Raw genomic sequence first — 13,635 nt, forward strand, 5'->3', positions numbered from 1 at the left:
ATTGGGAATTGCTTTATCTTCCTGCTACTCTGCGAAAACAGGTTCATGTCATTGAGACTTCTGTTAACTTTTACCTTATAAGACAATTATTTGCTAAAGACTATCTTTGTATGTCATTCTTAATTGTGTTATATCTATTTTAAGCATTGGGAGTATGTTTCTCATATTAAAGTTAATTTAATAATATTTTTCTCTGTGATTCTTATCGGATCCAGTTTGCATGTGGATTCAGCTAATCCCTGCTACATATCTGTACTACAGATTATTTTTTGGGTAATGATTACTAGGGCCTTATTGTAATTGCGTAGGGAGATCAGAAACTTTCTACCTGGAGTGTGTTGTTCCTGCACCAACTTCTATGGTGGCAATTATTGGTAACAGATTAATAATCATTGGGGGATACTGGAGTGTAATCATTTCTGAAGACAGACCAGGTAGTTATTTTTTTTATAAGCTCCATGTCAGACCCACATCACACAGACTCAAGTGAGTGCTGATCTTGACAAAGTTATGGACAGCGGTTAGAGATTGGAGCATCTTGAAACCAGGTCCGTGACAAAGGGTATTCACTGGTCTCTGCAATTTTGCTGAGGCTGCTTCCAAGCTGTTCTTCAATTGATCTGCACAAGTCAGAGGGGTAAACAATCACCATTTTGCTTTTATCCGCGACCAAACTGCAGAACAGTGGGTATATAGCCACCATCCTCTTCTCTGCACAACGGGTCTGTTGCCTCCTGAAACAGAGTCTCCACACTTCTCCAGCAAATGGCTATTCAGACTGTGCAGCATAAATGTCTCTGCTCCTCAGTGGTCTCTCTTGCTACTGACCCTCTCATCTCCTTCCGGTATCAGCATGCTGATCCACACACCGATGCATTTGCCCCTCGTCTTCCCGGACTCACCCATAACATCTTCTCCTCAGTTTTGCAGGGTTTTCTCTGCATATCACTCCACCTTAACTGTCTGACATCTCCTCTCCTCAGGAGCACTGATCATGTGTCCAACCATTCACCACCCCAGGGTATCCCGAGGGTCGTAGTCCCCAGTGCAGCATCAGTCCTGTGTGGCAAATTGCAGGCTGTGGGGCACCAGTCAGCGTTATACCTGCAGGCTTGCAATGCTAATGTCATGACCAACCCTGTTCCCACTGAGATGCCCACTGGCAATGGCACTAATCCATTTCAGTGCACTATCGGTCGCAACTGAATCTGGCCAGCCCACCCCACCCCTGTTACCTCCCAGGAATACTCTTTGAAATCCACAGCATCTAGGTGCAGTACCGTCATGACGCATGTGTAGTACTTCTATCTGAGTGTATATGGCATTGTGTGCAGTCAGCGTGCACCTCCGCGTCAGGCCCATGATTTTATCTCTAAGAAATTTGTGTCTAAGTCGGCTGTGATGTGTTCATGAACAACAAAATAAGTAGTTCATATTAGCTTCTTCACATACTGGGACTCTGGTTATATATTTATACAAATACTAGCGACTAGCCCCGGCTTCCCACGGGAGCACTTTTGAATTGATAGCGATAGTCTTTTTTAACCTTGGTCTCATAAGATTGCCTTGTAGACGACATTAGTTGTTTTTCCTCCTGACGTCAACATGAAATGATTTCAATTAGAAGTGACATGAAAAAGGGCCACGCAAAGTTGTCCATGAGCAAAACAGTCTCCACTGAGGTCAACTCCAGCCACATTAAGTGTCTGTCCCTGTGCTTTATTTATTGTCATACCAAAGCCGACTCTTACCGGGAATCGGTCTCATTTGAAATGAAAGAATCATTTCCCATAAATTAAATAGGACCGGTAAAAAAGGGAAAAACTTAAATTTTGTATCAGTAAACAGGGTTTACAGAAATTTTTCTGGAGAAACAGGATAATACGTATCAATCTCTACATGGTATAAAATAAAGTCGTGATATATCTTTAACGGTTTAGGCGGCGTAATCCAAGAAAGCGCTTGTCTGTTTTTTTTCATTGACTTGCTTCACTACAATGGTCACTGCTCGGCTCCCTTATGTCATACATTAATGTGTCACATACCTAAACCTTCCTTGCCAAATGCGAGAAAGTGAAAACGGTCCAGTGGTTCTCCAGATTAGTCCGAACAATCAGACAGACGCCTACCATGGACTTTATTTAACTATGTATAGATAGTGAAGATCTGATCTGTTTTCCAAAATGTTTATTAATACTTAAGAATTTTCCAGATGAGGGTTTCTTCTGTAATTTGGAGTACTGTAACTATTTAAAAATACTTTTTTTGCCACGGCATTCCCCTCCTTATTATATTCCTTAGCAGTGCTCCTCACAGTGAGAGTATGAGAAAGTACTTGGTGATCATATCTGTGGGTTTGTCATTTTCACCTTGTGTCAGCAGTAATTACCATTTTACTGGTTCTCAGAACGTTCTGTATAACCAGATTCTGCGTAAGAAATGCCATTGTATTACGTCATGACTGGCTTAAAGAATACACATTATGTAATTCTTGAAAAAAGGACGCTAGTTGTCAAAACTGATTCATGGATATGTTCCATCTTTTTGTGGTAATGTAAGACTCTCAAGTTGTGCTTGTTTCTTACTTTGACACGCTTGCAAGAGAGACGAAAAGACCAATGTTATCAACATTTTAACCTCCATAACTACATTAATTGTTTTTAGGGGAATAAAAAGCACTTGGAGGCGATGTCTGGCAGCTATGAAGCAAATGAGAATTCCACACTGATGACACGAATTATCCTCTAAGAAACCCAGAAAGTAATCAGACTATGGAATTTGCTGAGAGGAAGTTGTGACTACAGATCCAAAAAGGAAACTGGATAGGTTACACAAGGAAAGACAAATTTGTACTTATTGAAATCTGAAGGTAATGTTTAAGATTTCCAACAGTAAATACATTTTTCTTACTTGAAGTAATTTAACTTATTCCAGCAGCCCTAGAATTTAGGGAACTGGTACTTTACAATTACTTTTTAATCTATTTGTTTACATCTTCATATACTTCTTAGACTAACGGTAAATTTAAATGGAAACGGTACATATTGCATGCTTACAACAGTAGATCAGTGTGTGCATAGCCGTGTTCCTCAGGGGTGTACCCATGGTCTTAGAAATGCTAGGCAGCCCTAGACCCCTACTCTATCCTACTAAAGGACAGAAAAAACACTGGAGAACCCAAAATGTGGGAAATACCCCAGCAGTCCTGACTGTGAGGACAGTGGACCACTCCTCACAGAAATCCTGTTCCGGCTAAAGTGGTACAATTGCCCCACTGACTACCATACTATTCTGCATAGTTTTAACTGTGTTACTGAGTAGAACTGATAAAGCAGCAATAAAGGGAAGTATATTAAGTGAACATAAAGCCATGCCTATCCTGGTATTTGAATACTGCTTTCCCAGGTCTTCATACTCCCCATTATAGAACCACTAAAGCGGCATATTTTATATATGAAGCCAACAAATAAAATAGCTAGTACACATGGGTGGTTTAAGAGAGAAGGGGACCCGTGTGCAGTCTCCGTGTGGGCTTTGACCCCCCGTAGATTCTACTGCACTTGTAGGTCTCAGTCTCATGTGGAGATGCGACTAAAGCATATTGCCTGTACTTGTGTGCGCTCAACTTTAGAGCATGCGCAGTGTGGAAAAGACACAAGATCCGCTTGGCTAATGGACTTTCCTTCAATTCTGCAATTCTGACATGAATGCTAACATTTCAAACACAGTGATGTTGCTGTGAGAAGCCCTTTCCCTGATTATGCATTTCTGCAAAGCAAGCAATTAAACATGTCACTCTGCTGACTTAGAATGATGTAAGATCAGTGCCAGATGAAGGCCCACATGGGCCTGGAGCTGAAATTTATAAAGGGCCTATTGTGTGCACCGCAAGTGGTGTGTCCAGTGCTTGGGGGGTTGACTAGTGATGTGGGGGTGTGGTCTGCACGGAATTGGATTGAAATGTCAGCGGCATCAGCCCGACGGAGGAGATCCCAACATCGCCAGGTAAGTAAACCCTTCCCCCCCCTAAACCTCCCTTAGGGGTGCCTAACTTCCCCCCCGTTAGTGCCTAAAGCTAACCCCCCGCCCCCTAATCCTTACCCACCCGGAGGGGTGCCTAATCCCCCCTAATGGTGCCTAACCCTAACCCCCTTCCCCTACCCTAACCCTCCTGGGGAGGTACCCAACATTAAGTCCCCCCGGGAGCCCTAAACCTAACCCTCCCCCCACCCACGGCTATCCGATGCCGACGCCCGGCTTACCTACGATCGGTAAGCCGGGTATTGGGATTCTGTAGTGGGGCTAAAGATAGGCTAAAGATATCTTTAGTCCCATTTCGGGATGTCGGTGTCGGGATATCGGTGGGCGGGATAGCGCCAGCAGGTATCCTGACTACATCCCGTCTGCACAGCAGTTATGGCCTGTGTTGTGTGGTGTGACTAGTCCCAACCTTTAAAAGCCTAAGGGGTCTATTTACTAAGCAGTGTTATGAGACAGAGCGAAAAGTGATAAGTATGTGATAAGGTGCCAGCCAATCAGCTCCCAACTGTCATTTTTCAAACACAGCCTGTGAGATGACAGTTGGGAGCTGATTGGCTGGCACCTTATCACTTTTCACTCTGTCTCCTACCACTGCTTAGTAAATAGACCCCAGAATCGCTCTTCCCTTTTTGCTTATATCAGTAGTGTAATGCGTGAGTCTACAAAGAAGAACACTCCTTGTTAAAATGGCACATAGTGATGACATACTGTAAATCTGAAAATGTCTCTATTAAAGAGCACACGGGTCACTTAGTGATGTAATGAATGTGGGCCTGATTCAGAGCCGAACGCTATTTGCGGACAGACGTTCTGAAAAAGGGGCCGGATATTTAAATTAAGCGCTCGCTCTTTGCGGTCTGTTGACGCCTCTATGTCTGAACGAGCGAAAAAAACATGCGGTTGCTATTTTAAAAAAAACGCCCCCTGGCCGCTCGCATCATACGTCATCTCCGCTATTTATTAGAGTAATTGAGTACATCGAAAGGCGTATGAACTGCTCGCTATTCTTGTGGCAGCATTTTCCTACCGCAATCATGCGAGCAGTTCAGGCTAAAAGACAACCAAGTGACGTGGTCGATGACGCTGCTTTGTTAATTATGCACACCCTTAAAACGCCTGTTTTGACCGTTTGGCACGCCTGCGTTCGGATCTCCACTCCCCGTTTTCAAGCACCTTCCCCTGTTACCACCCACAAACGCCTCATCCTGCCACTCAAATTAGCAGCCATTCGCTATTTTGCGAGCACACGATTTCTGACCGCACTGACTGGTTCGCGCATGCGTACTAAAACCCATACGCATGCGCAGATGTGCGAACATCGCTCTGAAGGAACGAGCGGCCGCTTACGAGCGGCTCTGAATCAGGCCCTGTGACATCTTTCTCTATAAAAATACCTTATCCCATTAATAGATATACTGAGAAGTTGTTAGATCTAGACACCATAGTGAGATCCAAAACAAAGTCACATAGGGTCTGATACCGCATGCAGTTGGCCAATGTTTTTAATTCTGTGCATGAGTCCCAGTCGCACAGTGCATGCGTTCCCATTGTTAGCGCTTAGAGATGCAGAACAGTATCGGATGCATCCATTGGTGCACAGATGGTCTAAAGACGCACAGAGATCGCACTGCAACGCCGCAAGACGCTGCAAGTGGGCGTCTCACTATTAATGAAATGGGTCGCAGCATTAGCATAAGGATGCTGCTGCGTCAAAAGACTCTAAAATACACAGATATATATCAAAACCAACATGATGCGCCCCAATGGTGTAGTATTTTCTGATTCCACCTCTGTGTGCTCAAACTTAATAATATGATGTACAATAAGGCGTCATACCAGAGATAAAATAAATGGGCTTAAGCCTTACATCATATTATTAATTTTGAGCACACAGGTGGAATCAGAAAATACTTGTTGTTTTTTTTAACACTCTGGACAAATAAAGCCTCAGTCCTGTGTGACGCTATATTTGTATTTTGAGTTATTTATTTCACTGGCATTGTTATATTTAAGTGCCTGCGCCTTCGTTCTTTGAAGCTCATTCAGAACCGATCGATAAGCTGCGCTCGCTCGTTCTTGCCGATAATCGCACATCTGCAAATGCGTATGGTTTGCAATGCGCGTGTGCAAGCCAGTCTTAGCGATCGGGAAATGAGCGCTCATTCTACACAGCCTGGCCGCTACTTTGAGTGACAGATTGCGCCGTTTGTGGGTGGTAACAGGGGAAGGCGATTGTGAACGGGGGTGTGGATGTGCAAATGCAGGCGTGTCTGGGTGCCAAAACGGAGTTTAATGGGTGTGCATAATTAGCAAAGTAGCGTCATTGTACACGTCACTTGGTTGTTTTTTATCCTGAATTGCTCGCAGTGCTTGCGGGAGGGTATGGTCTACCTCAAGCGCTGCGAGCAGCTCCGATGGCCCTCGATGTTCCCAATTAAACACACACTTCCTGGAGATGACATGTGCAGCGAGTGACAGGTGGGAGGTTTTATAGTCCTGCGTACGCTCACTGCCATCGCTCACTAAGATATAGAGGCATCCTTACACCGCAAAGAGCAATCACTTGATTTGCATACCAGGCCCCTTTTGCGAGCGTCCGCAGCTTAGCGATTGGGTCTGAATCAGGTCTTTTGTTTGATATATATATATATATAACATTAAAATCTTGTCAGTGCCTGCATACCAGTGCAGTGATCATCGTTAGTAGCAGCCAGCAGATAACAACACCGTGGGCCTGTTCAATCAGCAGAAGCCAAGCAGCCAGCAAGGGAGTATCAGTCACCCAGCCGGGCCACCTTGACAGATCAGTGGCTGTGCTCACTGGTCGGGCACAGCTGCTTCAGAGAGTGGTGGTACCTATGTGACGTCACATACAGAGGCATATCAACAGTTAATGACGCACAAGGCAAAGAAAAATTATGGTGCACCTCCAATTAGGAACAATATTCTATTATCTTTAATATCTAAAATCAGTGAAATAAAATACATATTGGTGCACAAACAAAACGAGAATAAAAAATATTTTTACTTTCCTGCACTGTACATAATTGTGATGGAAAAGCTTGTGTGTTTGGGGTTACCTGTCTCAATGATTTCAATTGTTTTTTTATGGCATTGCAGGTTTTATTTCTCACAGCTCACAGCGGAGCCTAGCGCGAATTAGGGGCGGGGCTTAGCGCTAATCAGGGCTGTCTGAAGGCAGAGTCTTGGACAGTCTGGGGGAGGAGTTTTGAGCAGAGTTGACTCAGTAGGCGGGGCTTCGGCCGGCAGGAGACAGGGTATAATGAGCAATGATTCCGGTGGCCGTTAGGTTAGATAGGAAGGACAGGGCTTCAGAATGCTGGGGTGGTGTGACAGGAAATAGTTTTTTTTCCTGTCACCACTACCTGCACTGCAGTTGGTCCTGTGGGCCTATTTTCATGGGGTGGCCTGGAGCTGTAGCTCCACCCGCCCCATTGTTAATCCGGCCCTGTGTAAGATAGAGACACACCTTAATTCTGACATGGCAACTGGCTGGAGAGAATAGAAAAAGAGCACGATAGATACAGTATATTTCATTAAAAATAAGCACTTCAAGCATTTAACATACAGTCAGGTGCATAAATATTGGGACATTGACAGAATTTTCATATTTTGGCCTCTATTCACCACCACAATGGTTTTGAAATGAAACAAACAAGATGTGCTTTAACTGCAGACTTTCAGATTTAATTTGAGGGTAATTACATCCAAATCAGGTGAACGGTGTAGGAATTACAACAGTTTCTATATGTGCCTCCCACTTTTTAAGGGGCCAAAAGTATTGGGACAAACTAAACATTCCTAAATCTAACTTTCACTTTTTAATACTTTGTTGCAAGTCCTTTGCAGGCAATTACAGCCTGAAGTCTGGAACGCATAGACATCACCAGACGCTGGGTTTCATCCCTGGTGATGCTCTGCCAGGCCTCTACTACAAATGTCTTCAGTTCCTGCTTGTTCTTGGGGCATTTTCCCTTCAGTTTTGTCTTCATTAAGTGAAATGCATGCTCAATCGGAATCAGGTCAGGGGATTGACTTGGCCATTGCATAACATTCCACTTTTTAGACTTAAAAACTCTTTGGTTGCTTTTGCAGTATAACTAACTGCAGTATAAAACTAACTTGGCCCGAGGTGAAAACCTGAAAAAACCTGCCCGGATAACAATAGCCAATCAGTTTCCGTGGTTCAGGGCAAAATCCCTCAGGGCCCCCACCGATAACGGTGAAGAGCGGTAACAGAAAAATTCCAAGTTATAATAATACAATAGTAAGACAATATACAATGCAGAAGCAAACATATCAGTGCCGAACATAGCGTTTATAAGCGTTCGATTTCCATCGCCCTAGCGCTTTAATTTCTGAAACCGACAATCCAGCACGGGCTGTGGCTGTAGCCGCCCCAATCCGAAAGGAATGGGAACCGTATACCCCTTGAGGCAAGCCGAGGGACTGGGTACACCGCTGAAGGACAGATCGGAATTGATACATGGTCAAGGGGGAACCATCACCATGGATCAACCACGCACCTGGCAAGTTGGGCCGAAGGCGCAAATACTGTCTGGCCAGCGCAACCGGGCAAACGCGTGCATCCGAACATGCCGCCAAATACACCCAGCGACCTCTACCCAATTGATCTGTTTTGGATCGCTGCAGCTTACACATCAGAGACCGGGCGACGATAATGTGTGAATAAAGTAAAGCAGGAGGGGCCTGACGAGAAGCAGCTACCAACTCGCTGATGCGAAAAGCCCTGTGAAAGGCCATCGCAAAAGCGAGCCGGAAAAGTATCGTTTCATAAGGGGACATGCAAACATCAGACAATACAATCACAAACTCAACAAGTAACGAAAAAGTAACTGGTCTTCTGGGGTCATCCTGAACCGGGGCCATTCTAGCCCAACCTTTAACAGCCCTTTGTACTAAGAATCCCTTGGTAAAATCCCGACGCCCATGCAAGCGCAAGAAAAACGAAACGCCGCAAATGATTCTCGCCACCACCTCCCTGGACTTACCAGCAGAATATAGACCCCATATAAAAGATAAAAAGACTTGGTAAATCCGCTTACCTCCATCACGCTTGCGGGAGAAAAAGGACTCCCACTGGTTCCAAGCAGACTGGTAGGACCTCAACGTGCTGGGGGCGAGCGAGTGCCGCGCTAACCCTTCCATTCCGGACAAATAACCTGCCAACAGTGAGGGGGGCAGATATCACCAATCGCTGTCGCAGAAGGTGCAAGTTCCCTAAATCTAACCCATTGAAAGCGGGATAGCGCATCTGCAATGGAATTGTCTACGCCGGGAACATGCCTTGCTTCGAAGTGAACATTACATGCCAGACAGCGCAAAACAAGCTGTGCAAGGAGCCTGAGAACCGGCAAGGATGTAGACTTCTGCCGGTTAATAGCATAAACTACCCCCAAGTTGTCGCACCAAAATATGACATGCCGGTTGTGGAGCCGATCACCCCACAACTCCAGGGCAACAACTATGGGAAACAGCTCGAGTAAAAGAAGATTCTTGGTCAGCCCCCCAGCAACCCAAGATGAAGGCCACTGGGAAGCGGACCAAGAGCCCTCCAGGTAGGCTCCAAAACCAGTAGCACCGGCAGCATCCGTGAAAAGCTGCAGCTGTGCACTGGCAGCTGGGGGATGCAACCAAAAACTAATGCCATTGTATGTTTCCAAAAAGACATCCCAAACTCGAAGGTCTCTCCTAATTTCGGAAGACAATCGTATGAAATGATGGGGTCGGCGTGTTCCTGTGGTCGCTCTCTCTAATTTACGACAGAAAACCCGCCCCATGGGGATTACCCTGCATGCAAAATTGAAGAGCCCTAGTAACGATTGCCCTTGTCTCAAGGTAATCCTACCTAGTGACAATGCAAGCGTAATGGCGTCGCGAAGCTTCACTATCTTCTCTGCAGGCAAACGGCAACAACCGGCAGCCGTATCGATCTCGATACCCAGGTACGATAGACGAGTGCAAGGCCCCTCCGTTTTATCGGAAGCAATTGGGACCCCGAACTCACTAAACAAAGCCTGCAGAGAAAACAAAAGCTCCGCACAATGAGGGGAACCAGCCGGCCCAACACATAGGAAGTCATCGAGGTAGTGGGCCACCCCGGACTCCCCAGTGCCCACGCAAACACACCAATGCAGGAAAGAACTAAAGGCTTCAAAATAAGAACACGACACGGAGCATCCCATGGGGAGACACTTGTCGAAGTAAAATCCATTATCCAACCTAAAGCCCATGAACCGAAACGAGTCGGGGTGCAAAGGCAATAGGCGAAAGGCAGACTCCACATCGACCTTACCCAACAAGGCCCCCGTACCCTCCAATTTCACTAAACTAAGGGCATCTTCGAATGACTGATAACAAACCCGAGCTAACGATTCGGGTATGGCATCGTTCACCGACCCCCCAGCTGGAAAGGATAGATGTTGTATCAACCTGAACTTCCCGGGGGCCTTCTTGGGCACCACTCCCACTGGAGAGAGAACTAAATTGTGCAAAGGACGGGCAGCAAAAGGCCCAGCTATGCGCCCCAGCTGCACCTCCTTGGCCACTTTGTCTTTCAGAATACCCGGCAATAGGTAAGCTGAACGTAAGTTTTTGGGTTCCCCTAACAGCACATTACCCACCACCGGGAGCTGAAACCCCTCGGTGAAGCCATCAAGCAAAAACAACGCTGTCTCGCGCAATGGGTACTTAAACAACCACTTACGGATTGCCTCCACGCGGACTGGCGATGGAGCTCTATGGAGCGGCACCGGACCCAGTAGGTCTGGAGCCAGCGGAAGAAGCAGGGGCAGGCAATCTGGGGCATTCCTTGGCTGGATGGGGGGCACCGCAACGCAGACAGTGGTGTCGAAAACGACACCGGGCTCTCGCTGCACAATTGCCGTTGTTAAAAGCAAAACAACGGCCTTTGGCAGCCGGAACCTTAGAGAAACGACTCTGGGCGGCTCCATGGCCGCCGGTCTTCCGTCCGGAAGATACCTCAGTGGTCAGAGGAGCGGGCTGTGTTACCTCCAACCAGACTTCCACGTCCTTCCACCCCAAATCCATAATTTTTACGCCTGACTGTTTGCGGCGAAACTCCTCGTTGTACCGTCGCCATACAGGGCCGCGTGATGTACGGAAAAGCCCCATAATCAGGTGAAGGTATCGTATCACGTTCATGGCCTCTTCCGGACGGGTTTTAAGGTAACAGCCCGCAAAAACATAAAAGCCACTGAGCCAATTTATATAAGAACGATGGACATCCTCCCCGATGCCCCCTTTCTTTTTTGCAGCGGCTAAAGCTTTGCGAGATTTGGACGTAAGAGCAAACACGTCAACGTACTTGCCCTTATTAATTTTCTCACGCATACGCGGCCTTAGCCCACGGAGAATTGCCGTATTAGCACAGCGGACGACGTCCCCTGGGCTAATATCCGATTCCCCGCTTTCACTGGAGGACCGACGACGCCGACGCGACCGTCTAGATACACGTGAGCGATGCGGCCACTTGGCTTTACGACGGTGATGCCTACGACTTCCGCTAGAAATGGATGTATCACTAGATTCTGAACTAACTTGCCCCTCACTCCACTCACTATCCGACTCACCCGAAGTGGACGCCCCTTCATCCTGTGTCATTGGATCTGTGACCCTCGGCCAACGAACCCGATGCAGAAACGCCGGACTGTCCAGGAACGACCGGATCCGCCACCCGAAATTACTTCCGGGAATTATAAGACGCGGATTCCTCCACACCTCTTCCGGAGAGACCTGCAACAACAGAGGAGGAGGCCAGCGACAACGTGTTCACATTCCCTTCATTCCCACCCCGTGTGGCGGGACCAGACCTTGAGGGCCTGGTACCAACCGGCAAGGAAGAGAGAGACGGAGGAGACAGAGGAGAAAGAGAAATGGTGGTTGTCACAGGTGCAGGTAGGCTACACATCGCAGACTGCGCAACAAGTGGCGTCAATTGCTGTAACGCAGGAGTCTGATCCCCTCCACCGGACCCATTCGCATTATGTAATAGAGGCGTAAGTGCGCCTACCAGAGCCACCAACACTCCTGTCAGTGCACCTAACTCTGGGGAGGGCGTAGGAGCAGGGGTACTAATGGCCTGAGGGGCACTTGTGCGGCTGGCAGCATAGGGATGGGAGGACCCCCAATCCCTTAAACCATGCACGCGCATATTAACCTGCCTATCACCCTGCCTGGCATATGGTCGTTGCGGGAACACAGCACCTTCCTCACCCTGACTGGATCCTGAAGGATCAGGAGATCCTCCTAATTCTGACCCTGACCTCTGTAAGCCAAAATGGCCGCCGCCCTCTGCCTCTAAAATGGCGCCGTCGTCCCTAGAGGACCCGGCCGCCAAACTGCTGCCTTGACGGGGCCGTTCATTTGCCCGCGGGCGCACACCCGCGGGCCGCCGGGACCCCTTTTTATTGGCGCTAGCCGCCGCGCTACTGGGTGGGGAGGCTGGAGCCCGCCGGCGGCCTCCCCGACCACGTGGTACAGCAGCGGTGCTCCCGCTGCTATTGGGGGAGGAGGCGGGAGCACGCCGGCGCCTACCCCGCCTGCGGACAGCTTGAATAGAGCTGCCGCTATCGCTGGGAGAGGACGCCAGCGTGCGCCCACGCCCCCGCTGGCCCTGAACCCCGGAGCCATCCACAGACTCCGGAGCTGGAGCTGCGGCGACTGGTGATGGAGGGGGAGCGTCTGCGGCGGGGGGGAGGCCGAAAGACACCCTCAGCTCCCTCTCCCCGGCCGGACAAGAGGAGGCCCGCCTGCGTGTGAGAGTCCCTAGGGACTCTGCATAACGCGCTGGTATAGGTGCAGAGCGCCGGGGCCTGGACATCTCGGCAAGCACTAAGGTGAGGAGGTGGGGGGGGGTTGAATTTTATTACTATACTACTGCAGGCAGCACACTTAGGATAGAGAGAGGGAAAGGCAGAATAGAGAAAGTAAGAAAGTAGGAAGCTAAAGTATAAAGAAAGGCTTTATCACAGCCCAAATATCCTGTACTTGCCTGAAAGTCCAAGAAAAAGAAGAGGCAGAGCCCTGCCTAACACTGAACTAAATCACTAAACTCCTCCCACCAGTATGACCTACACTATCCTAATAGGCTGACAAAAACTTACCAAATTTAACCCTATCAATACCACTATACTGATTCCTATCTGTGCACTCAAATCCCTAGGTGTTTAAGCTACGTTCCTGTACATAAAGTACTCTCTCTCCTCAAACTCTCACATTTTCTAAACTCTCACCCTATTACATGTGGCCCTAAGTTTTAGATTTCTAAATATGCACCAATGTAATATCAAATTATATAAGTTTATTTCTGCACAAGGCTCAGTCAAATTATTGTCACTTCTGGCAGCATTCTTGATTTTCATGAGACAGTTCAGTGTTTTATTTTGTATTGTATTGTATTGTATTGTAGCTTACAGAAATAAGGATCATGGCATTACTTGAAACACTTTTTGCCTAACGACAGATTATCATTTTAGTAATTCATATGCAATTTAGAGAGCATGCTAGTGACCAATATACAATACAATCTCT

General features: G+C 47.4%; 2 protein-coding genes across 2 annotated transcripts; both read right to left on the minus strand.

Annotated features, from left to right (window-relative positions):
- Nucleotides 1-8,361: 8,361 nt before the first annotated feature.
- On the minus strand, nt 8,362-9,231 carry LOC148481948 (uncharacterized). Its single transcript, XM_088452703.1, has one exon. It carries the CDS (start codon nt 9,229-9,231, stop codon nt 8,362-8,364), a length of 870 nt encoding a protein of 289 aa, XP_088308829.1.
- Nucleotides 9,232-9,352: 121 nt separating this feature from the next.
- On the minus strand, nt 9,353-11,436 carry LOC148481949 (uncharacterized). The gene is made up of 3 exons (XM_088452704.1): nt 11,095-11,436; nt 9,527-10,955; nt 9,353-9,426 (listed from the first exon to the last, which is right to left on the minus strand). Exons 1-3 carry the CDS (start codon nt 11,434-11,436, stop codon nt 9,353-9,355), a joined length of 1,845 nt encoding a protein of 614 aa, XP_088308830.1.
- Between the last annotated feature and the right edge of the window lie 2,199 nt (nt 11,437-13,635).

This window comes from Taudactylus pleione, unplaced genomic scaffold (assembly GCF_031769625.1).
Source record: "Taudactylus pleione unplaced genomic scaffold, aTauple2 ptg000556l, whole genome shotgun sequence".
Lineage (NCBI taxonomy): Eukaryota > Metazoa > Chordata > Amphibia > Anura > Myobatrachidae > Taudactylus > Taudactylus pleione.

Bases quoted from the DNA above. Each gene is read 5' to 3' on its own strand.
- LOC148481948 (XM_088452703.1), bottom strand. From the start codon at position 9,231: ATGGAAGGGTTAGCGCGGCACTCGCTCGCCCCCAGCACGTTGAGGTCC.
- LOC148481949 (XM_088452704.1), bottom strand. From the start codon at position 11,436: ATGCGTGAGAAAATTAATAAGGGCAAGTACGTTGACGTGTTTGCTCTT. The intron at 10,956-11,094 runs GTAACACAGCCC...GCAATTGTGCAG, and splicing joins ACGTGGAAGTCTGGTTGGAG to CGAGAGCCCGGTGTCGTTTT. The intron at 9,427-9,526 runs GTGATCGGCTCC...GCCGGTTCTCAG, and splicing joins TGTTGCCCTGGAGTTGTGGG to GCTCCTTGCACAGCTTGTTT.